Raw genomic sequence first — 22,772 nt, 5'->3', positions numbered from 1 at the left:
TGTGGATGAGAGTTTGTGTGTGTGTGTGTTGGTCTTCTGAGCACATGACGTACGGTGAAGCCACCTGGACCCAGTTAAGGGAATAAGCTATTTGGTTCACATTTTGTGCTCGAAGCTAATGAGCATTTTAGGTAAAATGACAGAATAGATGATAAGGACTTTCTGTTCATTTGTCCAATTTTACAGTATGTCAATTGCAAATTGTTGGAGTGGAATTTGAAGTAAATTTTATATTGTTGCTGATATTGGTTAGCACAGATCTAAAGACAAATACGTAAGCTCTACAGTGCATGCCGAAACCCAGCTGTTTATCTCAGTTCAGCTGTTGTGGAGTTCTCTCTGAGAAGCTCAGTGGTCCTTTTGTTAATGAATAAGAGCTCTCACTTAATTAAAAAGGACTATTGTAATACCATGTTATTTTGAACTGTTGATGTAATGTACCATGATAATGCTATGTATTTATGACCATGTCATGAAATGTCCATTTGCATCATGGCCATAATGAACACCCTGCCACAACCCTGATCTTAATGTATGCTGAATACTTTTTCCTTTTATTCCTTTTTGTTTTTCTCTCTGTGCCTCTTTTATATTAGAGGATGCAATTCAACAGCGTTGTTGATTTGCTTTATGAGGGCCCAGCTAACTTTGAAGCTTTAATAAATAATGCTGGTACATTATTTTGCTGTTTGCTAAGTTAATGTTGTTGTTGATTCAGTAGTCAGTTGTTAATTGGTATTTGGTGATTGCTGATTGTCATCATTATTGAAGTATGTTTGTCTATATAAAACTGTTTTGCAGGATGTTCTTTTGTGAGTTACCTTCACACTGTATAGTATATGTATTCATAAATAATTGATTGACAAATGAATGCCTATTTTAGTGTATATGTATAATATACAAACACACACAAAGGTGTTTCAAAATACGTTTCAATACGATTTTTTAAAATATTTTTAAAAGATGTCTCTTATGGGCACCAAGACTATAATAAAATAATATATAATTTATATATATATATTTTTTTCCTGTGATGACACAGCGTGAAATCCGTGGTACATTTTTTTCAGGATTCTTTGATGAAAAATAAAGTTTAAAAGAACGGCATTTATTTTAAAATCTTTAGTACCAATATACATGTCTTTCAGCCACTTTCAATAAAATTGACATATCCTTGCTGAATAAAAGACTTCATTTTTATATTCTGTCTTACCTCCAAACCCTTAAATTGTAGTGTATCATGGTTTCCACAAAAATATTAAGCAGCCAAAACTGTTTTCAACACTGATAATGAAATGTTTCTTAAGCACCAAATCGGCATATTAGAATGATTTCAGAAGGATCATGTGACCCTGATGTCTGGTGTAATAATGCCTGCTGAAAATTCAGCTTTGCATCAAAATAGAAACTTACATTTCAAGTTGTATTCAAATATAAAACAGTTGTTTTGATACTAGTAACTAGTAATACTATTTCACAATATTACTGTCTTTACTGTATTTAATTGTATTATACTGCATTGTGTTATATAATATACTGTATGCTTTGATATGATCTGTCGTATTGATCAGTCATCTGTACTTGGTAACGTGGATAGCTCTCACGAATTTACAGTATTGTTTGTTGGGTAAAAAACTCTAGAAATTTTCAGAAAAACTTTCTTGGCTATAATAGCAGAAAAAAGAAAAAGAATCTTTCTGAAACATGATTTGGACTGATATAACAGGTGATTCACAGCTCGGTCGCACCTACATTAAATCTCTAATATTTTTCTCGATAGTCTCTAAAACCCTAAAGACCATCTTTCTTTATTTTCACATATTGCTTTCTCTTTCTTTTTCTGGTTGCTTAAGTGTTGTCCCTGGATGGTTAGTGCTGTCATTTTCTCTGGCCTTCACTCCATGAGATAGCTACTGGTAATCACGTTACCACTTCCATCATCATGCTTACATACGGAGGCTATTATTTTCATTGCCATTAATTAGTGTTATGCTGTGTTTAGAAATCTGTGTTATCAAAAAATGGACTAAAGCCATCTCAAGGGGGTTAGCTTATATGGAAAGTGTGACTACGCTGGAGTATGTGCCATAATCTGCTTTAGTAGCTTGTTCAAATGCATCCCAAACTGTACTGATATACTGTAGTTGCTTTTGTGTTTGCCAGTATGTGAATTTAGATGAAATTTTGATATGTCAGGGTTCAGATTTAAAGCTTGATAGAGCTTGATATATGTGAGCATGGAAATCTTCCGTCCAGGCTGAACAGAGTTCACCGAAAAATGAATCAAATCATCCTAGGTGTGCATGATTTTCTTCTTTCAGATGGTTCCTCAGAGTCATGTTAAAATTTGCCTTTGATCTTTCAAGCTGCTTAATGCCACTCAGCAGGTGTTGCAGTGCATCAGTCCAAAAAAAGTGAAATAAAAAGCATCCATAAAAAAGTGCCTCACGTTATAATCACTTTAATGAAGCTTGTGCCAATTAGGGTTGGGTACCGAAACCTGGTGCCAATATGGGATGATCGATTGAAATATTTGTACTGGTCCTCCGAAATGTACACAAGAAGCATTGGCGTCGGTAGGCTTTTTTTAGCAGGGCTATTGTGATTAGCTCCATAAACTGTACACAAATTCGCGATAGCCCTTAGTGTCAGTCCTCTTAAATTTCACATGAAAACGGCGGCAGACTGGTCTCCTTCACGTCTTTCAGCACGCTCTTTAATCCACAGACTGCGGTGGAGCAGCGCGAGCAGTCTGTTAGAATATCTGCATCTGTGTAGTTCTTTGTCATAAATACAGTTTTCAAAAGGTCACAAGGGAGCAATCGTTTTCCCATCTACTGTAAAGTTTTCACTTAAAAATCTCACTAGATTATTATTCAAATTAATGGTAAAATGAATGTTTGGAAATATAAACTGATATTTCCTACTGACATAGTACAGCAAAATAATAATAACTGGCTTAAAACCCTTTTTTGGGGTAAAAATACTAATGTGCCTAAGACTGTACTTTACAAATGACATTGTTGCTACTTTATAAAGAATGACCATACAGTAATTCACAGAACTGATTAAAGACAGTGACAGACAGCACTCATTTTAACTAAATATCAGAGTGATTGACAGAGATACAGTAGAAACATTATGTGTGGTTTTGCATCAAATAATGACCCAGATCATGAAATACATTTATTAGCCTTAGAGTAAGGGAAATACAACTTGGGAAATGAGAGCATCCAAGGAGCATGTGAAAGCTATGGATTTATTTTCAATATTTTGTAATGTTTTTAATGTAATCCATTGTTTTTGTGGCTCTTTTTTTATTCTTTTTAAGTATTAGTTCTGGCACCATTTAGGCACCGGTACCATTTTAAAAGTATCGAAATGACACCAGTAAGAAACCCAATTGATACCCAACCCTAGCACCAACAGTTGTACACAGAAGCAGCTCCAGGCTGAAGATGTATGAGGTCTGCATTGCTCATATGCCGGTGAGTCTCGTGAAAACCAATATTTGTTAACAGGAGCAAAAGAAGCAAAGTTTCCTTACTTTAGTTTAGGAAAACAAGTCTCCTGTTGGCTTATATTGAAATCCTCCGATATTCTTCTGTACAAATCATTGTTTTGTACTTCTAATTAGTGACTGTTGTTTTGCTTGGATCTCTCCGGTGCGCTTCCACGTTCATCACCTCTGAACGGCGCATGCATACAGTGCGCAAGCTAGAATACATTTGATTATTACATTTTAAACATGTTTATTTTTCTTACAAAACCACATCGATTCGCTACAGGAGGACTTTTTTCACCCCGTGTGAGACACTTTTTTTATGGATTAGCTTAGATGGAATATGTAAGGCAAACAAAGTAGACATGTAAAGGCAATGTCTGGGAATTTTCTTTGATGGCTCTGAGAAATAGATTCTCTCTGTATTCTTGCTCTTAGCCAGACCAGAGTATTTGAGCCTGTGGATGTGTTAGGAAATATTTAGTAAAGATCAATAATGCCATCTGCCATGTTGGATCTCCCTGTTGCTGTAGATGCTTGACTGGATCGATGCTTGACTCAGAGCCCTGTAGGCCACATAGTTGTGTAGTGGACATGCCCCTGTTACACAATCATGTCCTCATGACTATATGGGTATTTACTGTAAATTGGGTTTAAGGATGTTTTGACTGTTTAAATTATATGGGGACCATGATTCATTTTACTACAGAGAATATTTGTTCAGTCTGGGGTTATTTTTGAAAATCATTTGCTGTCTAGACATTAAGGGTAAAGTCTTTGCTACAAAATAACAGCCACTGAAACCACCATCTGTGTACTGTTAATTTAAAACCCTTTAGGCATGTTGTCACAATGGGAACCTGTTATTTATTTGTCCTGATTTGAAATACTGATCTACAATGGCACTTTGAAAAATTCAAATTATATATATATGTGTATATATATATACACATTGTTGGGGAAAGTTGCATTGAAAAGTAATGCATTAGAGTATTGCGTTACTTCCTAAAAAAAGTAACTAATAATGATACTTTTTATGGAAAGTAATGTTTCGTTACTTTTGCAATACTTTTTCTTTTCAGGCTTAGCATAATTTTTTTATATTCAGAACACATACCAAACCCCCCCCCCCCCCCCCCCCCCATTGCTACTGATCATTGATGGTTAATACTGGTTAATAAAATAGAATTAAATACATAGAGGATATTTTTATTATTTAACATGTTTTGGATTTATGTCTTGCATTTGCATTTGACTGTTTTTTGAAGAATACTGAATCTGTTTTTGTGCAAGTGAGATAAGTAAATACATGTTGACATTTAGTCTAGAACAACAGTAACCTCATGTTCACACAGATCACACAACGCCTCTGCAATTACTACTCTCAAGTAGTTCTGTCAACATGAGGACAGGAGAGCTCTCAGTCAATACATGAGGAAACAAAGTAACTGGCGTTACTAATTTGAAAAAGTAACTAAAAATACTACTTTTAATTTTACTTTTACATTAGTTTACTAGTTACTTGAAAAAAGTAATCTGATTAACTTGCATAACACTGTATATATATATTTCCAGATTTGGGTCAAATATGGACTAACCCAGCTTTTGGTAAAAAAAAAAAAAAAAGATTACCCAATAGTTGAGTTAGTCCATATTCGACCCAAAGTTAGGTTGTAACAACCCAGCATTTTTTAATAGTGTAAATATATATAGTATAAATTTTACATATTAATATAAAATAGCTTATTATATACATAAATAAAAAAACTGACATACACACACACGCATATATTTAAAAAAATGCCATATATAAAACTGAAACATTTAAATGTGTGATATATTACCTTTATATCAGTGTGAGAACTCTGACATTAAAGGATAGTTCATCCAAAAATGAAAATTTGATGTTTATCTGCTTACCCCCAGGGCATCCAAGATTTTGACTTTGTTTCTTCAGTAGAAAACAAACACAAAGATTTTTAACACAAACCGTTGCAGTCTGTCAGTCTTATAATGGAGGTGAATGGGAATCACTGCTAAAACATACAATAAAAATAAAAAATAAAAATAAAAAAACATACACAAACAAAACCAAATTAATCCCTGTGGCGCATGACAATACACTGATGTGTAAAGACACAAAACGATCCGTCTGTTCAAGAAACTGAGCATTATTTATTTTATTTTTTTACCTCTGATTCACCGCTATGCCTGAACTGTACTGAGTGCATCCTAAACACAGCCTGTGCATGAGGTGTCTTCTTCTTCTTCTTGCTTTATGGCGGACCGCAGACTTATAAGTGCATTACTGCCACCTATTTCCTTAATGGACCATTCACATTCCCAATTGAGATTGAACAGACTGATCGTTTTGTGTCTTTACACATAAGTGTATCTTCACGAGCCACAAGCTTTAATTTGGTTTTGCTTGTGTACATTTTTTTTGACTCTCAAAGACTCCCATTCACTTCCATTATGACTGACAGACTGCAATGGTTTGAGTTAAAAATCTTCATTTGTGTTCTACTGAAGAAACAAAGTCACCTACATCTTGGATGCCCTGGGGGTAAGCAGATAAACATCAAATTTACATTTTTGGGTAAACTTTCCCTTTAATGCAAATGCTTTCTGTCTTTTATGTTTGTGATGCTGAAATCAATTTTGTATCAGCAGTCGGCAGTGTGATTCAATAATGGATTCAGTTCATTCTTTGATCTGAAATGTCATTCGACTTTGGACACGAGCCGTTTCAACATTCTCTCTTTACAAACATCCACCCACCTACATTCACACACACACAGGCACACAGATACACACACCCACAGTTACAGCACATTCGTAAAGTCATCATATGCCATCTGTCTGTGTCTCTTAGGATGTACAGTGTGACAGTGAAAGTGTTTTTAAGCCATATCAAATCAGACAACTAACAACATCTCTCCACACCACAGGATTAAAAAAACGAACCAGGAAGGCTTTCGGGATACGGAAGAAAGAAAAGGACACTGACTCGACGTAAGTTTTACTAATTTATATACCAGAAATTTGCCTGATGTATCATATTTTATTACATTTTATCATGATTATTAAATGTTAAACTGTATATATATTTATATATATATATATATATATATATATATATATATATATATATTATAATCATAATAAAATGTGATAAAACAGGCTTTAAATAACTAAATATAATATTGATTTGTACATCTCTTAGTCGTTATTGTATTGCATTGCATTGTTTTGTCCTCAATAAGAATACAGAGCTTTTAAATATAATCTCACTAAAAACTACAATTGGGGATATATTTATATGCAATTCATGCCAGTAATATTAACATAGATTGCATGGTCATTATAAACTTTTTAGAATTATATCTTACTTTTTGGCCTTAAAAATATCAGTAACTGCACTGAATTACATATTTCTGCCTAAATATGCTTTTTACTTTGGCAAGTCGTGAGCTGTAAAGGCTTAATGTGTTGAATATGATGTTCAACAAAAGCTCATATGCAACTTTTTTAAGGATTTTATTTGTAGATTTTGTCTAAAGGTTTAATTAACTGTTCCATTTCAAAAAATAAAAATGAAAAATTTTTGTCTATCTCACATGTCAGTCTTTACAAGATTAATGAATTTTTAATAATAGAGCTTCCTAATGCAAGCTGATGGAGTTCTCTCACAAATCTATCAACACAATGGAGCATTTGCTGCTTACACATTATGAATCCCTGTCTCCTGCTTCAGGGTGTTATAGGATGTTTTGAGTGTGTTTGTCTGTTTGGGACCCAGCACACAGGTGTTTCTGTGCCTCAGAGTGAAGCCAGGCTAATTACTTCTGTGCTTGAGTTGAGAAAAAAAGAGAGGCTCGCATGTTAAGTGGCGATTAAATACCTCTCTGTCTCTTTATTTTGTTTTCTCTGCTTTTAGGGGGTCACCGGATAGAGATGGTGGAGTAAGTATCGCTTCATTTGCAGCATTGTTTCAAGAGACAGATTTACTATTATTTGTCTTTTGGATTTTAAATTTATGTTTTTTTTTATTTATTATTATTTACTGCTGCCAAAGTTGATGATTAGCATGCAGTTAATCAAATGTTTCACATTATTAATGTGTGTATTCAGTTCACTCCTTTCTTTGTGATTTCTGAGAAATTATGTAATTATGAAATATTCTGAGCTAATCAGAGGCCAGTAAACCCAGATTAGTCATTTGCATTCTTTGTATGGTAAAAAAGGTCATGTAAACAAGTTTTTTTTTTATTTTTTATGTGAAGCCTTATTGGAAATATAAATAATCTGACATGGTGAAAAAGTTTAATAACTCAAATGATGTCTTTATTTTCTGTATGATGGATGTCCATGAAACAGGAGCCCCAAGACACTGAATCGGTACTGAATATAGAGACAGCATGGTTATATAGCTTAAGTCTAAAGCTAGAACTGAATACTAAGCACCTGTAGATTCCCCCAAGCGACACCCCCAAATAGGCCAGACTCATCTAATTAGAAATCAGTGAAACTGAGTGATGTTACTAAAGTTGTGTTTTGATTTGCTCAGCCACAGAAAAAGACCAACGGGGCTCCAAATGGCTTCTATGGGGAGATTGATTGGGACAGATATGTAAGGACATCATTTTTAATACCTTGATGATACTCAGCAAAGCATGACAGCTCGAGTCTGCTACATTAATGGTAGTTTGGTTAAAAAAATACCTTCCACTGCATCTGTAAAACTGACTGACTTCAGTTCTTTTCTTTTGCAGAACTCGCCTGAGGTAGATGAAGAAGGATATAGCCTCAGACCAGATGAGGATGAGGGAGATATCCTTTCATTTTGCCATAAATGATCGTGATTACATTTTTTGAATCTTTGATTGTATCAATAAGCAATGAGAATTGTATTTGTATGTCATTTTTAAAAATTACTAATTATTTGTGAATGAAAATGAAGCTGTTATCCCTTAACAGCTCTCCACCAGCTCCCAAAGAAAAGTCTTACTTTTTCTCCTCCAGTGAGTCTGAAGAAGAGGAGGACCACCGCAAAAAGTTTAAGATCAAAATCAGACCGCTGCCAGCAGATGCTAACATTGCGGCTCCCTCCGTGGATGAACTAAAAGCCTCCATTGGCAATATAGCTCTGTCTCCCTCGCCTCTGGTGAGTCCAGCCAATGTTACCATGCATTTCAAGCTAATGATGTTGTTTCCTGTCACTTTTCTTACTTTAATATCACATGACTCAATAGTCTCTGCTGTGTTATATGTGTTAAAGGGATAGTTCACACAAAAATGGAAATTTGATGTTTATCTGCTTACCTTTGACTTTGTTTCTTCAGTAGAACACAAACAGAGATTTTTAGCTCAAACTGTTGCAGTCTGTCAGTCTTATAATGCAAGTGGATGGGAATCACAGCTAAAACATACATTAAAACTAAAATATATATACACAAACAAAACCAAATTAAACCCTGCGGCTTGTGGCGATAGATTGATGTGTAAAGACACAAAACGATTGGTCTGTTCAAGAAACTGAACAGTATTTATATAATTGTTTACCTCTGATACACGCAATGTGCAAACAGTTCGAACTCTCCTGAGTGCGTCCTTCTGTGCGTATAAATACTGTTCGGTTTCTTGCACAGACTGTGTCTTTACACATTAATGTATCCTCACTAGCTGCAGGGTTTAATTTGGTTTTGTTTGTGTGTTTTTTATTTTATTTTATTTTTTTATTGATGTTTTAGCCGTAATTCCCATACATTTAAATTATAAGACTGATAGACTGCAACAGCTTGAGCTAAAAATCTCAGTTTGTGTTCTGCTGAAGACACAAAGTCACCTACATCTTGGATGCCCTGGGGGTAATCAGATAAACATTAAAAATTTGAGTGAACTATCCCTTTAACAGTTTTGTATTTTGTACTTATTTTGACAAGCCCTTAAAAAAAATAAATAAAAAAAAATTATTATTAAAACGCTAACATGAGTTCAATAAATGTTCGATATAATGTTTATACGCAAAAAATTTTTTACAAAACAGTGCTGCTATTTTAACTGAGCCACACGGACCATTTATCCGGTTAGCACAAAGTTCAAATGGCAGTGCAGCACGAGCTCACTAGAGCAGATGCGATTACTCACTGATAAGTCTCGATCATTAAACAGCGCTGTGAGAGCCAGTGTGAAGTGCTTGAATTCAGTGAACAGCACATATGACTTGGTAAACTAGTTTGAAACTGGATGAAACTGTGCTAAAAAACAGGAGAAACACTGTGTGCAATGGTACAGTCAGAAGGCTTTTCAGTCTACAAATCACCATTTTTTTTTTTTACCATAGATTTACTGTAGTAACACTAGCTGCACCATGGTATTGTGGTAGAAATTGGTTGTTGATATCGAATGTTATTATATTATTATTGCAGACATGTATTAAATGTATTAAATTTAATATAATATAATGTATATAATAATAATAAATATTGTTATTACTAATATTGCAGCCTGCACTGTAAACTTTGTTGAAAATACACATCATCAATGTCAGGCAACACAAACTGATTTGAACATGCACAAACTAAGAAATACATTTTCTATTGAGATATTTACTTTAAAGAAAAATTACTGAAAAAGTGTAAAGAATTCAAAACCAAAAGTGAAGTGTTTGCAATGTTCTGACCATAAAGAGTAGTTTATACCACACCAAACGATCTGGTTTCTACAACTATCACTTAAGAGTGAAAATCTGCAAAAGATGATGTGAAATTTTTTTTTGGCCATATCACTCAGCCCTACTTATATATCATATGTAGATTTAGTATTACTATTATGTAGATAGTATTACACGTTACTTCTACAGTGAATGTATACTTAAATTTGTTTTGCTGTCATGCTGTGAGTAAGCCTATTGGGTCAAGATCACGTCTGCCCTTTCTGATTCATATTGACTGTAACTCTCAGTGCATGTTTGAGAGGCAATTTATGGACACTTTGTGTTGGTCAGTAAGGAGAGCAAAGAGCTTGTTGCACTGTTGCATATTTTATTTGTACTATATAAAGAAGCTCGTGAAATGGAAGAAGTGCTTTAGGTTCATTATTAACCTTGTCAACTCAATTTTATTGTCACATAATGACAAAAGCAGTGCAAATTGCTTGTTTTTGTGGGGTGTTGCATGTAGATGTGTAGTTAATATGAGACTATCACACTGTGGAGGCTGTTTCTAGAGTCGCAATGTGAGCAGTTCAGATGAAGCTGCTTTGCGTTTTAGTAGTTCAAAAACGCCTACCTGCCATTTCACTAAAAATATTTAGCAGTCTGTATGGCTGCATCATATTTTTTAAACAAGAATGGCTTGTTGGTGTGCCATATATACTGCATTTAGGAGATGTCTGTGTGGTCAATCCATGTCTAAACATTCTCCACTGGATAAAAACAGACTCCTTTAACAAATCAATATTAAAATGATTAGTCATTTTTTTATCAACAAGGAAGCATTATATTTGGCTAAAAGTGGCAGTAAAGACAATATACAATAATAATTAAAATTTTTCACTGTATTAAATGCATGCAGCCTTGGTGAGCATAAAAGACATTACAAAATATGACCAACCCTAAACTTTTGAACAGTAGTGTATGGTAGTACAATGGTAATTTTGGCACGTTTGGTACTCCAAAGCATCCATCAGATTTTACCATAAAATGTAAATATTCATTAACTCACAAGAAAGAATATCCTGAGAACATCTGATTCATATGGCGTGTGTGTGTCCAGACTGAAGTACTGACTTTTAACAACTTTTTGCCGGTGAAATCGTCTGGATTTCTTATTACGGATGTCATTCAGATGATATATGGTGTAGACAAGTCTTATCTGACTCACTATTTTCATCTGGAGTCAGAGTGAGTAGGAGTTTCAGGTGGAGTCTCGCACTGGAGTGTCACTCCGTTCTCTCTCAATAATTCAGATTGGAAACAGGGCACAATGACTCCACTGCATGGAGCAACAAGTCTACTGAGAGAGCACAGGCCGCCGGGCTAGAGCATGCCACATGATGAACTTGCACACTAAATTATTCATGCGCATAGATACATGTAATTCCGTCAGTGTGCTTTCAAACCTTTTTTTGTGTCTTGTTAATTAATCTTACTCTGATCTACAACTCAGGACAAACTACTGGGGTGTTTCTTTTTCTGCCTTGTTCCTAAAATTAATTGGTATTCGGATTGGTCTTTAGCTATGACAAAGTAATTATCTTTTCTGGGGTTTTCATTAGCTCTTATTCCCGAAGTTAAATTTGAATCTGCACGTTTATGAATTGCTCTCTCAGTATGTTCAGTGAATGCTAAACAGTGCAGTTTATTTAGCTAGAGCTAGCTTTATGAACTGATTGCATTGTGCCTGTTGTGGAATGTGTAGAATGAAATAGTTCCAGTCCTGGCTTCTTGAATCCATGATGAAGTAACAGTTATGATCTGATACTCCCTCAATGGATCGTTATTCTTTTTATTTTTAATCCATTTATAAATTTTTAGGGATAAAAACACACTGCATTCATAAGGGTTAAAAGAATTGTTATATTGTTGCAATAATGATCCTGTTTAGACATTTTTATTTATGATAGATGTCCACAGACATATGCAAGTCCATGGATTTTATAATTACTGCATAATCAGTAAATATAAAACATAAAAAATATGTTTTTATGGAAATTTTGAATACAGTTTGTATGTGTTATATCCCAAAATGTACATAAAATATATGTACCTAATGGTTATTTTTTTAGGTGAATCACCCTAACGTCTGTCTCACACTTTCTTTGTGTTTTAATGCTGAAAAATAGCACTTTAAGCAGTCTTATGAGCTCAGTGACTGAAATCCACTCCGTCCAGTTTATTGGAACGCCTGGCATTCCTTACTCATGAATTAAACATCAGTCACATGCCCATCCTGTGCCATGGCAACCTGTGCGTATGTGTGTAGCCATGGTGATGTATTCTGAATACTCATCAGAAGAAAGTGGGAGCAAAGGTTGCACAACAGAAACTCTACAATAGAAAGCGCTCTCCTTCTATCAGAGTAGTGTGATAACTTGATCAGCTTGTTGAATTCCCTACTGTACTTCACCTGGGTAGCCAGAAAAGAGATATTGCATCCAGCCAGCCATGCAGAGCGCATGGAGAGGTAAATGTAAATGTAATGGTGGAGTTATAGTCGAGTGAAAACAAAGGCATGGGGGTTCTTCTTATAGCACACCTCTCAGCCAGGTGCTGTGTTCCATCTGGTATTCATGTTTTATTGATAAGGTATTATTTTTGGTAGTGTTCATCAAATTACAAGTACAGACATTCATTCAGTTCACTCACTGAAATCTTATTCTAATGCCACGTTTCAATGATCTCCCTATTAGCTGAGATCTACTATTTGCTGGAGGCTGAAAAATGGACTAAATGGGTTTGCACAGTGTTGCGTCATACTGTGATCGGTGTTTGTAGACATTTCTGCCATGTCATTCCTCTCAAATTCACTGTAATGTGTTTGTCGATGCTTACCATCACTATACTAATGTAAATCATGCTCCCTCTTCTTCTGTCTTTCTACCCACCTGTCTGTCTATTTCTGTCTGCTGGCTGATATAGAGGAATAGTCCGGTAAGCTGTTTATATTTTGTCTAACCCTTTTGTAGTGACATTTGCACACGTTTCTCGTATGCCATGGTGAAGGTTGCATGCTTTGTGTTTGATATGCCATTAAGAACTAATCTAAGGTCAGTTTGGGTGTTTAGGGATGACTGGTGAGTGCTGAAATGGACAATATCTTGTAGAGATGTGTAGAGACTGTTTCCTGTTCATTCATGGACAGAAAACAAAAGCGTGTAGTTTCACCATGAGACTGAGAATTGATTAAGTAATATAATCTGACTACTTTTTGGTCATTTTTGATTACTTTTGACCTAACACTCATTTGTCTCATTGATTTGAATAGGATAATAATGTACCATATTGATATAGAAATAAAAAGAGAAAGAAGTAATATTCTGTTCTTCATTATCAGTGACATGAAGTGCATTAAACATTGGCCTACATTATATTATATTAACTGCAGGGGGTTCGTAAATTGATGACAAGCTAATAAATCAAATCATAAATATATATGATTTAATACATAAAAATAAATCAAAATAAACTCTAAAAGAATTAACTATAATAAATGTACAATAATTTACTGTCATTGTGTGAATAACATGTAATCTTGTAACCAATAATAAAGTAACTGTAATCTGATTATTAATATTTTAAAATTTAATCACAAGTGCTTTATTTCTGGAATCTGATTATGAAACCCCTATTACAATTAAATGACTACCCAGTATATTAAAATGTGCTTATGTGCTTGGATCCTGTGCTTGTACATTTGTTTTTTTAGATGAATGATGAATTTCGATTCTTCTTTGCATCTGGTGTTTATACAAGTTTCACTTCAAAAAATGCCCAACTCTTACGTTAACGTGTTTGGTTGCATGGCATCTTTCTGCATGTCCATTCTTGGCTCTGATTGGTTGGGACCATTACTTACAGTCTTTAGGGTTAGACTGGCACTGGTACATCATCCTAATCACTCAGAACTCATGAGCCCGACTGAACTCAAACCCTTGTTCCTGGACCGAATCCTGTGCTGTGAAGACAGGAGAAATAGGAGGGAAAAAATGAAATTTGAGGTGAAATTGGAGTGAGCAAAGAAAGGGTGTCCACGTCCACGAGTGGATGTCAATAGAAAATGAACTTTTTTTTGTCCTTTAATTTCCATTCTGATTGTGAATTTGGTGCAAGAGTATCATGACCACAATTTTTTGTTTGACGTATCTTTGACGTATCTCTTCGTAGTGTCTCATGAGCAGTGCATACTTTCTGTACTTTTAAATCCTCTGAAGACTAAACAGTGCTGAGACAAGCAGCTCTGCACAGATGCACCGTTGGCAATACAGTATATACCGTTTTTAAGCTGAAATCTGGAAAAGTGTCTTCTTGAACCAAATTATTTATAATAGCACTAACATAAGATGAGATTTTTACTGGGATGTGAATGTTACTCTGACAGTTACATGAAATATCTCCCTCATGCCATTCAAAAGCAAAAGGCTGAATTTTGGGAAGAAGGACACAAAAGGGAATAAAAGTAATATAAAAGTGCTCAAAATGTTGACTTGTGTTTCGTATTTTCTCCAGCTGTATGATAGTTTTATATGATGAACAGATCAAATTCTTTATTCAAAATGAAAGAATATTTGAATGAAAATCATTATTAAAGCACATCAGAAAGGTAAATGTTTAGAGGTTGCTTTTGTTTAAAGTCTGTATTACTGATTTATCACTTTCTGACCAGGTGTCTCTTCTCTCTTCCTTTTTGCTGGTCACAGAAACGCAGCCCGGTAAGTGTCTTTTAACATTATTTTTCTGTTCCCCAAGTGCTTGAACCACTGTGTGATTCAGTTGAAACAGTTATACAGAAGCAGAACTTTTGAATTTTGAAGTTAGCTTTGTTAAAAGATTAGAAGTTCAGAGAGATATGATACTTCCATGTAATGATATTTCTGTATAGAAATGCAAAGGTCAGAATCTGTATGAGTTTTTTATTATTAAAGTGTAATAATGACTTTTTTAGGCATCACTATTAGTTACATTTAGCACTTTTATTCAAGTTCTCTTTCAACTCAGTCTTTTTTTAGCTGAATGAAATGCCAGTGTGAATAGAAATATTGCTTACTCATGTGTTATACACCCATGTGACCAAAAATGCTTGCTTTGAAGATCAAATTTTTTGGGTGTTGTAGAGCCTTGGCATGAAGCAAGTTCTTAATCTAAATTTGACAAGTATCTAAATCTGGAAATATTGTCTGAATAATCATCTGAATAAAATATTTCATATTTTAGTACAAAGAATGCCATCTTGACGAATGAAAAATGAATGCGGCCTTCTTGTATTTGAAATTCCCAGCCACCCTGAAGAACCTGATGTAATAACATTTATGACAGTGTTATTTGTTACTAATGCATCAGTGAGTCAGATAAGATTGTACACCACCTGAGTCAATCAGAGGAATCAGATCTTCTGTCAGCTGTAGAATGCATTGTGCAACTGCTATTTACAAGGCATCAAGGCTGAATTTTACTCACCATTCCCTTGATTAAATTGACCTAAAATGCACTCTTCTCAGCTGATGAGCGATATGGTGTTATGAGCTTTTAGTCTTATGAATGTTTTGGCCTTCTGTTTGTTTCAGGGGCTGGCAAAAAGAAATCCCAGTAAGTAATGCAATTTATTCTTGGGTTTATGAGTTTGATGTCAATTCAAATCTGACACGAAATAGTTGTCTGGAATTAAAATGTGAATATACAAAGGTTTGCTTGCATGTGTATGAGTAGGTGCTGTTTATTTGTGTTCACTTGATCATGCTGTTATTATCAGGTCAAGAAATTGCACGACCGAGACGTCCTGTTCCAACGCCAGCCCCAGCTCCCGCCCCTGCCCCGACACCTGCACCTGTGCCCCCTCCTGAGCCTGCTAGGTATCTATATGCACACTTACAGACTTAATGAAACAGTCATTTTGTCTGTTGTTTCCATGTTTATTATTACAAATATTAAGAGAACTAACTAAAACTATTTTTAAAAAAAATAAGTTTGCTAAAATAAAAAGGAAATTTCTAAAACGCAGGTTGCTTTTTGTACATGACATTTAGGTGAAAGTAATTTACATGCTGTTCAATGTTACAAAAGTTGCATTTTAATTTTAAATGTAGAGGTAATTTTTTGCAGTTAATTTCATTTCTCCAAGTACTGCTGTATTCCATGTCAATGTGATTTGACAAAGAAACTGTTAACCTGAATGGTATTATTTTGAGTATGGTACAGTGTAAACTGCTGTGTGCATCATTACATGTAGATGGAACAATTTGTGCTAGAACTAAAATGTCTGGAATTGAAACCAAACAAAAACTAAACATATTTATTATTAACAAATATAAATACAATCAAAATTATTTATGCCCCGTTTAACCAATTAAACTATGTAAAACTTAAAACCAAAATACAAAACAGAATTTTAAAAAAATTAAAAAAAATAGTACAGTACATAACCCTGGTTGTTGCAACTTAGTGTTGTTAAACATTTGTTGACGTTTAAGTGAGTCTAAATGGATTATATTAGACAGTTTTAGAGTTGCAGCCTGGTGTGCATCTGTGTTGATGAGTCATGCAAATCTGGCTGAATTCTCCTCTATTTCAGTAAAAAGAAATCTCCAGAGCCAGAGGATGCAACAGCCTTGTTTGGCCCTCCACTGGAGACAGCCTTTGATGAGCAGAAGACCAGTGAAGGTACTGTTTGATGAAAAAGCAAATTACTTACCCCTGTGCTGCTTATAGATATAGATCTTTCATTTATAAAATAACTGATATTTAATCATTCACAACCCAACAGAACCTGATCAAAGCCCAGCTTCTTTACGTTGATGTCATTTACTTGAACAAAAATTCATTTTATTATATATCATATACATTATGTGTCTTCAAGGGACACACAGAGGATATAAAGATGACATTTATTTTTATGCTAAAAATACAGTTTTTTTGCATGCTTCTATAATCTGTGCTGTTTTTTTGTTTTTTTTAGCTTTGTGTAGTGTATACTACAGAACAGAATATTTATTAGTGCTTACTAGTTGCCTCCCACTCAGTTCCGTTTGCAGCAGTTGAAATGAAATCAGTTAGATTTATAACAGAAGCTAGGACTGAAAAGTGTTGCATGGTGATTCCTTCCTCTCTGTGAGTCACACAGTTAATTCTGCTCCCCCATCAACTGTGTAACATGTCCTCTTCCATAAATTAGTGGTGATAGAAGAACCTGAGGTTTGGGGTGCACCCCTGCCTGAGCAACACCTAGACTCCTCTCTGGCAAGACCTTTTCCTACAGGAAGTAAGTCATTGCTTGTGTGGCATGATTGCCATCATCCTGGTATCATATCCATACGTTCCAAAACAGTGAACCATTTTTTGATTGGAAAAATCATGATTGCCTCCAAATTTTTATTTTAATAACTTTCCCTTTGGCAGTTTCCATTAACCTACTAATTTCTAAGTCATTAGCCAGGAAAACAGACAAAATCCTAAGAGTCATCCAACTCATCCTGTACTCTTGTCATCTGGTGACGGTTTACTCAACGTGGCCTATTTTTATGTCTGCCTAAACCTCTAAAAAGCTAACTGACACTGAGCCTAATGTGTGGGTTCATTTAAGCTTAAGGCTAAATGATGTTTGGCTTGCTAATAGCGATATATTTTACATAAATGTGTCAGTACTAGGGCTTGCATGAGTACTAAATTTTTTCCTAACAAATTTTCTGGACCTCTAAGCATCCTTGCAGTCCTATAATGGTCTATATGCCCCAATTTGAAAACCCCTGGATTAAAGGACTAATTGTAGAAAATATGGACTAATTGATTAGTCTGTGCAAGCCCTAGTAAGTGCATACTAAACAAATACGTGACGTTTCTGCATATATTAACATAAGAATTATGTATCGTCCTAAAAATTATGAAAATTGTGTGATTTAGTAGGTCACAAAGAGTAAAGTGTTATCATTGAGTCTGAGCTATTCATCCCATGCCACAGTCCTTCTCTGTTGTCTCTGACTATCTGAATGAGACCTTGCCTTTGCATGGTGCTGTGGGGCATGTAGTTGTGGCCTATGGGGGGTGGGAGGGTGTATGTGAGAGCTTGTCTCAGCCGCACTAATGTCATTGCAGCTCTGCCTCCGCTTCCACCTAAGAATGTGCCGACCTTCCCCCCTCCGATTGAATCTGCTGCTACAGAACCTGCCGGTAAGATGCCCTCACGACCCAGGCCTCATCTATACCAGGGGTGTCTGATCCTGCTCCTGGAGGACCACGGTTCTGCAGACTGTATTTCCAATCCCAATTCCAACCACACCTCAACCAGCTAATCAATGTCTTGAGGAATACTAGAAACTTTGAGGCAGGTCTGTTGGGGCACATTGGAGCTTAACTCTGCAGTGTCTCCAGGAGTAGATTTGGACACCCCTGGTCCATATCAATATCTGACCCCAATGAGTGTGTGTCTGGATTCATTTGTGCTTGTCTTTTGGTCTTGTAAATTTCTCTTTTGTTGGGAAGAGCGTTACTTGGTATCTCTTGCCGTTTCCTTTGTCTTTCCTTCTGCTTTCAGTCTGCTTATCATTTTTCTGTTTTTCTATGATATTTGTCTGGCTCCTGATGCAGATGGGCATAAAGTAGATGAGACCCTGCAGAGGCCCTCTATAACTGATCTAGACAACATCTTTGGCCCAGAAGATGCTTCAAAACCTGGTGAAGATGTTGGAGATAAGTGGGTCTGCTTCAACGATGAGTCACCTGAAAGACTTCCTCCTCCTTCAGAAGGAGAAACAGCACCTCCACTCCCCTCATCTCCACCTCCCCCAGCAGAACCTGCGCCCCCATTACCTAAATCACCACCTCCATCAGAAGAGCCGGATCCTCCTTTACCAAAATCTCCACCTCCTCCTGCAGAGACGGCACCTTCTCCTCCTTCCATTAAGTCACCAAAGGATAGCCTCCCACCTGTTCCCAAAGACACCACTCCTTCTCCTCCAACTGTCCCTCCTCCTCCGGTTGAAGAGGCCCCACCCACACTGAAATCTGATGATCTTTCTCACTCCAAAGCAGACTTTTCGCTATGTGCTCCCCTGACAGAGACCCAGTCAGGCTCAACCAACAGCCCGCCAACCACTGTAGAGACAAGTGAAGGAACAATCACTTCACCCTTGGTTCTGAACCAAGAGGACAAGAAGAGCCCTGAAGAGAACCCAACAAAAGAGGACCCAAGTGAGAGCAGAGCTTCACCCAAAGACATTGGTCAAGGACCACGTTCGACACCTCCTCCTCCTCCACCTCCCACATACAGGGCAATAGTGTCATCCCCAGGGCCCATCCCTCCAGCTGGTACAAGTGGAAATGAAAGTGGTGAGTCTTATCTAAGAAAAGCCTGTCAACCAGACCATCGATCACAGAACATTTAAAGGTTTACTTCACCCAAAAAATAAACTTTGTGTTATCAACATTTCACTTGTCTTTTGAAACCTGGATGAGGTTTTCTGTGGGGCACGAAAGGAGTTATTAGCAGAAAGTGTTTTACAGTGAATGTTTCAGTGTGTTCCTCACACAAAGCTATCATATGACTTCAGAATATTTGAAAGTCGTATGGATATTTTGTGATGCTTTTTGGTACTTTTTGGAGCTGGTCCCCATCCAGTGTCATTGTATGAATGAGAGCAGCTTAGACTTTCTGCTAAACTTATCCTTCTGTGTGTCCTTGATAAAAGAAAGTCGCCCAGGTTTTGACATTTCATTGGCAAAATAATCATTAGTTGCTAACTTGTTTTATTGTGTTGATAATTTTGAAAAGGTTTTTAATTTTGAATAAGAAACTAAACCTGCCTCTCACCATTAACATTAAAAAAAGGGAAAAAAAATATTAGTTGAAGCCCCTTAATTTTAGGTGAACTAACCCTCAAACAATGGCAACCAGCAATATAAAAAAATCCACGTTATTGAAAAAACAAATGTATATTTATAGAATATACTCTAAGGCAATAAACAGTAACAAAAGGTTCTGCATGTTGAAATACATATAAATTTGGTTGAGTCTGAATATCAAGTCATTCTGCTCTAGTCACCATCATGTTACGTGTACTGTATATGGGTTTTTACAGGAGCACCGCCTTAGGAAGAAGGATGAAGGGTATCTGACACTTTTTGCCTCATTATAGAGTCATATTACTAAATTTTTGGATTTGTATTTTGGCAGTTTCAAGTTTTAATGTTTTTGTTTTCTATGTTTCTGTAATCTCGGCAGGTTTCTGTGTAAAGTGTAATGGTTCTCTTAAAGTTTTGTTTAATCTGAGCAGACTGGCTTGTTTAGGTAATTTCTGAGACTATTCCAGTCAAGTATCATACATTCTTGAATGTACAATCATTTAATTTGAATTGGGAAGACATTTTGATTGAGCTTGATGCATGTTACTCTTTGAATGGCTTTGCTTTAATGGAATACTGTCGCTCCACAGGCTCCACCTCCCCTCCACGTCCCTCTACGCCATTGGCTACCAGCAGCTCTCCCCCTCCCCCTCCCCCTCCTCGGCCACCCTCACGACCCAAATTGCCTCCTGGAAAACCAAGCGTAGGGGATGTGGTACGTGCTAACATAAAAAATGTACAGTACCTTCAAATACTATTACTGTGCCTGTTAGTTTCCTCCAAATTTCCGATGTCACTGACCTTTTAATAGACTATGTAATTATTTTAAACTTTTATAGGATGTCAGAACTCACCCCTCAAAATACCAGACCAAGCCTAGGTTGATATTTACCACCCATGTAATATTCTTTAAATAAAAACATTAAGTTTGGTGAAACAAAATACAAGAAACACTGCCACAGCGTGCTTTGTGTAAATTTCCTCTTGATCATCTGACTAGAATGAAAAACCCATACTCTTTTATTACTAACTTCCCTTCTGTCTGTTCTTCCTTTTCCCTGCCTTGCTGTCAGAATCAGCCGTTCAGCCCCACTGTACACTCGTCAAGCCCCCCTCCTTTGGCTCCGCTGGCCCGTGCAGAAAGCACTTCTTCAATCTCCTCCACCAACTCTCTGAGTGCAGCCACCACTCCCACCGTCGGTAAAGAGCTCTCCGTGTCTGTGTCAGGTGTGACTCCATTTCCCATCATTCTCTCTGCTTTGCCATGGTGCTCTGTCTATATGTGTCTGCTTTGGAAATTGCCTTTCTAACTAGAATTTGGCATAACAAGGGCATCTGTTTCTCAAGTGCCTTTGTTTCTCAGTATTTAGCACGATTTTGAATTCACTGTAGTAATGTTTTCACAGCTTTTGAAACCGGAATCAACTCTGTATTACTTGTGCACTGTCTGAAACGCGTCTCTGTGCGTGCTTGGGGTGCATGAGTCTGCTGTGCACAGAAAACAGTGCGAGTAACGAGTCAAGCTCTCTTTCGCTTCATCTTGTGGTTTAAAATCACAAATGAATCTGCCAATCACATGAGTGCCGCACTGCGGGGTCTGGTCCATATGTATCACGGATCAACTGCGCTCTGTTTAACACCTAATATATGACAAATCAGAACAATCATTCATATAATTGAACGTTTCATTTACATGAAATTGTCAAATTGCTACTCCATAGCAAACGCATACAACAAATGAAAATACAGAATAATTAAGAAACACATTTTAATATTTAAAGAAAAATGTAACTGATAACATTCAAACTTAATAAGCTATTTGTGTCCTTTCTGGACTTTTTGAAATGCCATGTATGGCATTTGCTGTACCAGTTTGAATGCTTTTATCGGATGCTTTCATTAATGCTGGACAAGTCGTTTTTTGTTTTTGTATTTTCAGTATCAGCATTTCCTGAGATTTGCAAACTACTTTGTCTTGTGAATCAAGAGTTTTTGATTCATCTGATTTATGTAAGTTATATTTTATTAGTGTTCCTGTAGCTCAGCTGGTAGAGCACTGCACAAGCAAGCGCAAGGTTGGGGGTTTAATTCCCTGGGCACACATGATATGTAAAAATGTATAGCCTGAATGCACTGTAAATCGCTTCGGATAAAAGCGTCTGCTAAATGCATACATTTTAATTTTACATGCTTTTTATTTTTTTTCAACTATTAAATTTTTTTCTTCAGTTATCATCTTTTTTTATTTTAAATGTGTGCTGTGCATCCATTGTGATGCCTGAGTTTAATGACTGTGACCTTTTTGGTTTTCTTTGCAATTATTTGCCATTTAATTTGAATTACGTTTATTTTTTGTTTGTGTTTTGTCATCTTTTTTGTCCTGTCTTTTGGGCTGATGTCAGAAGATGATGCTTTTGTAGAAAAACTTCCCAGCTTTGAGAGACGGGCAGACATGCCAGCAGGTATGCTATAAACCCTTCCTGATTTGACGGATTGGACTGAGACCTCCGATTTCCCTAGTGTCAGAGCATAGCTCATTCATGGTGTTCTTTTGCAGTTTCACCAGTGACTAAATTAGTCAGTAAGATAGAAAATGAGTTGATTTTCACGTAGAGTCATTAAAGGATTTTTCCAGGTCATTTATTGCTTAATGTCCATGGGCAGATTCTGTAGCTCATTGTTGATTACTGCAGTACACTTATAATGGAAGCTTGGCAT

The 22,772-nt window shown here is 36.2% G+C and overlaps 1 protein-coding gene across 16 annotated transcripts in view; it reads left to right on the top strand.

The window, feature by feature from the left end:
• LOC128015611 (SH3-containing GRB2-like protein 3-interacting protein 1) overlaps positions 1-22,772 on the top strand; it is a 68,152-nt gene that overhangs the window by 35,021 nt on the left and 10,359 nt on the right. For 2 of the 16 annotated variants that reach the window (XM_052599594.1, XM_052599601.1), the window contains 17 exons: positions 6,454-6,517; positions 7,443-7,467; positions 7,883-7,903; positions 8,073-8,135; positions 8,278-8,335; positions 8,491-8,669; positions 13,146-13,157; positions 14,924-14,935; positions 15,788-15,809; positions 15,973-16,072; positions 16,792-16,880; positions 17,392-17,478; positions 18,309-18,383; positions 18,801-19,541; positions 20,645-20,769; positions 21,128-21,281; positions 22,457-22,516. In XM_052599594.1, coding sequence (XP_052455554.1) covers positions 6,454-6,517; positions 7,443-7,467; positions 7,883-7,903; positions 8,073-8,135; positions 8,278-8,335; positions 8,491-8,669; positions 13,146-13,157; positions 14,924-14,935; positions 15,788-15,809; positions 15,973-16,072; positions 16,792-16,880; positions 17,392-17,478; positions 18,309-18,383; positions 18,801-19,541; positions 20,645-20,769; positions 21,128-21,281; positions 22,457-22,516 — 1,887 coding nt within the window. The remainder of the gene's footprint in view (positions 1-6,453; positions 6,518-7,442; positions 7,468-7,882; positions 7,904-8,072; positions 8,136-8,277; positions 8,336-8,490; positions 8,670-13,145; positions 13,158-14,923; positions 14,936-15,787; positions 15,810-15,972; positions 16,073-16,791; positions 16,881-17,391; positions 17,479-18,308; positions 18,384-18,800; positions 19,542-20,644; positions 20,770-21,127; positions 21,282-22,456; positions 22,517-22,772) is intronic. The other 14 variants (XM_052599605.1, XM_052599598.1, XM_052599602.1 and 11 more) reach the window with 9 other exon arrangements.

Source organism: Carassius gibelio, chromosome A6 (assembly GCF_023724105.1).
Source record: "Carassius gibelio isolate Cgi1373 ecotype wild population from Czech Republic chromosome A6, carGib1.2-hapl.c, whole genome shotgun sequence".
NCBI classification, from domain to species: Eukaryota; Metazoa; Chordata; class Actinopteri; order Cypriniformes; family Cyprinidae; genus Carassius; species Carassius gibelio.
This window is presented reverse-complemented; position numbering and strand designations above follow the sequence as displayed.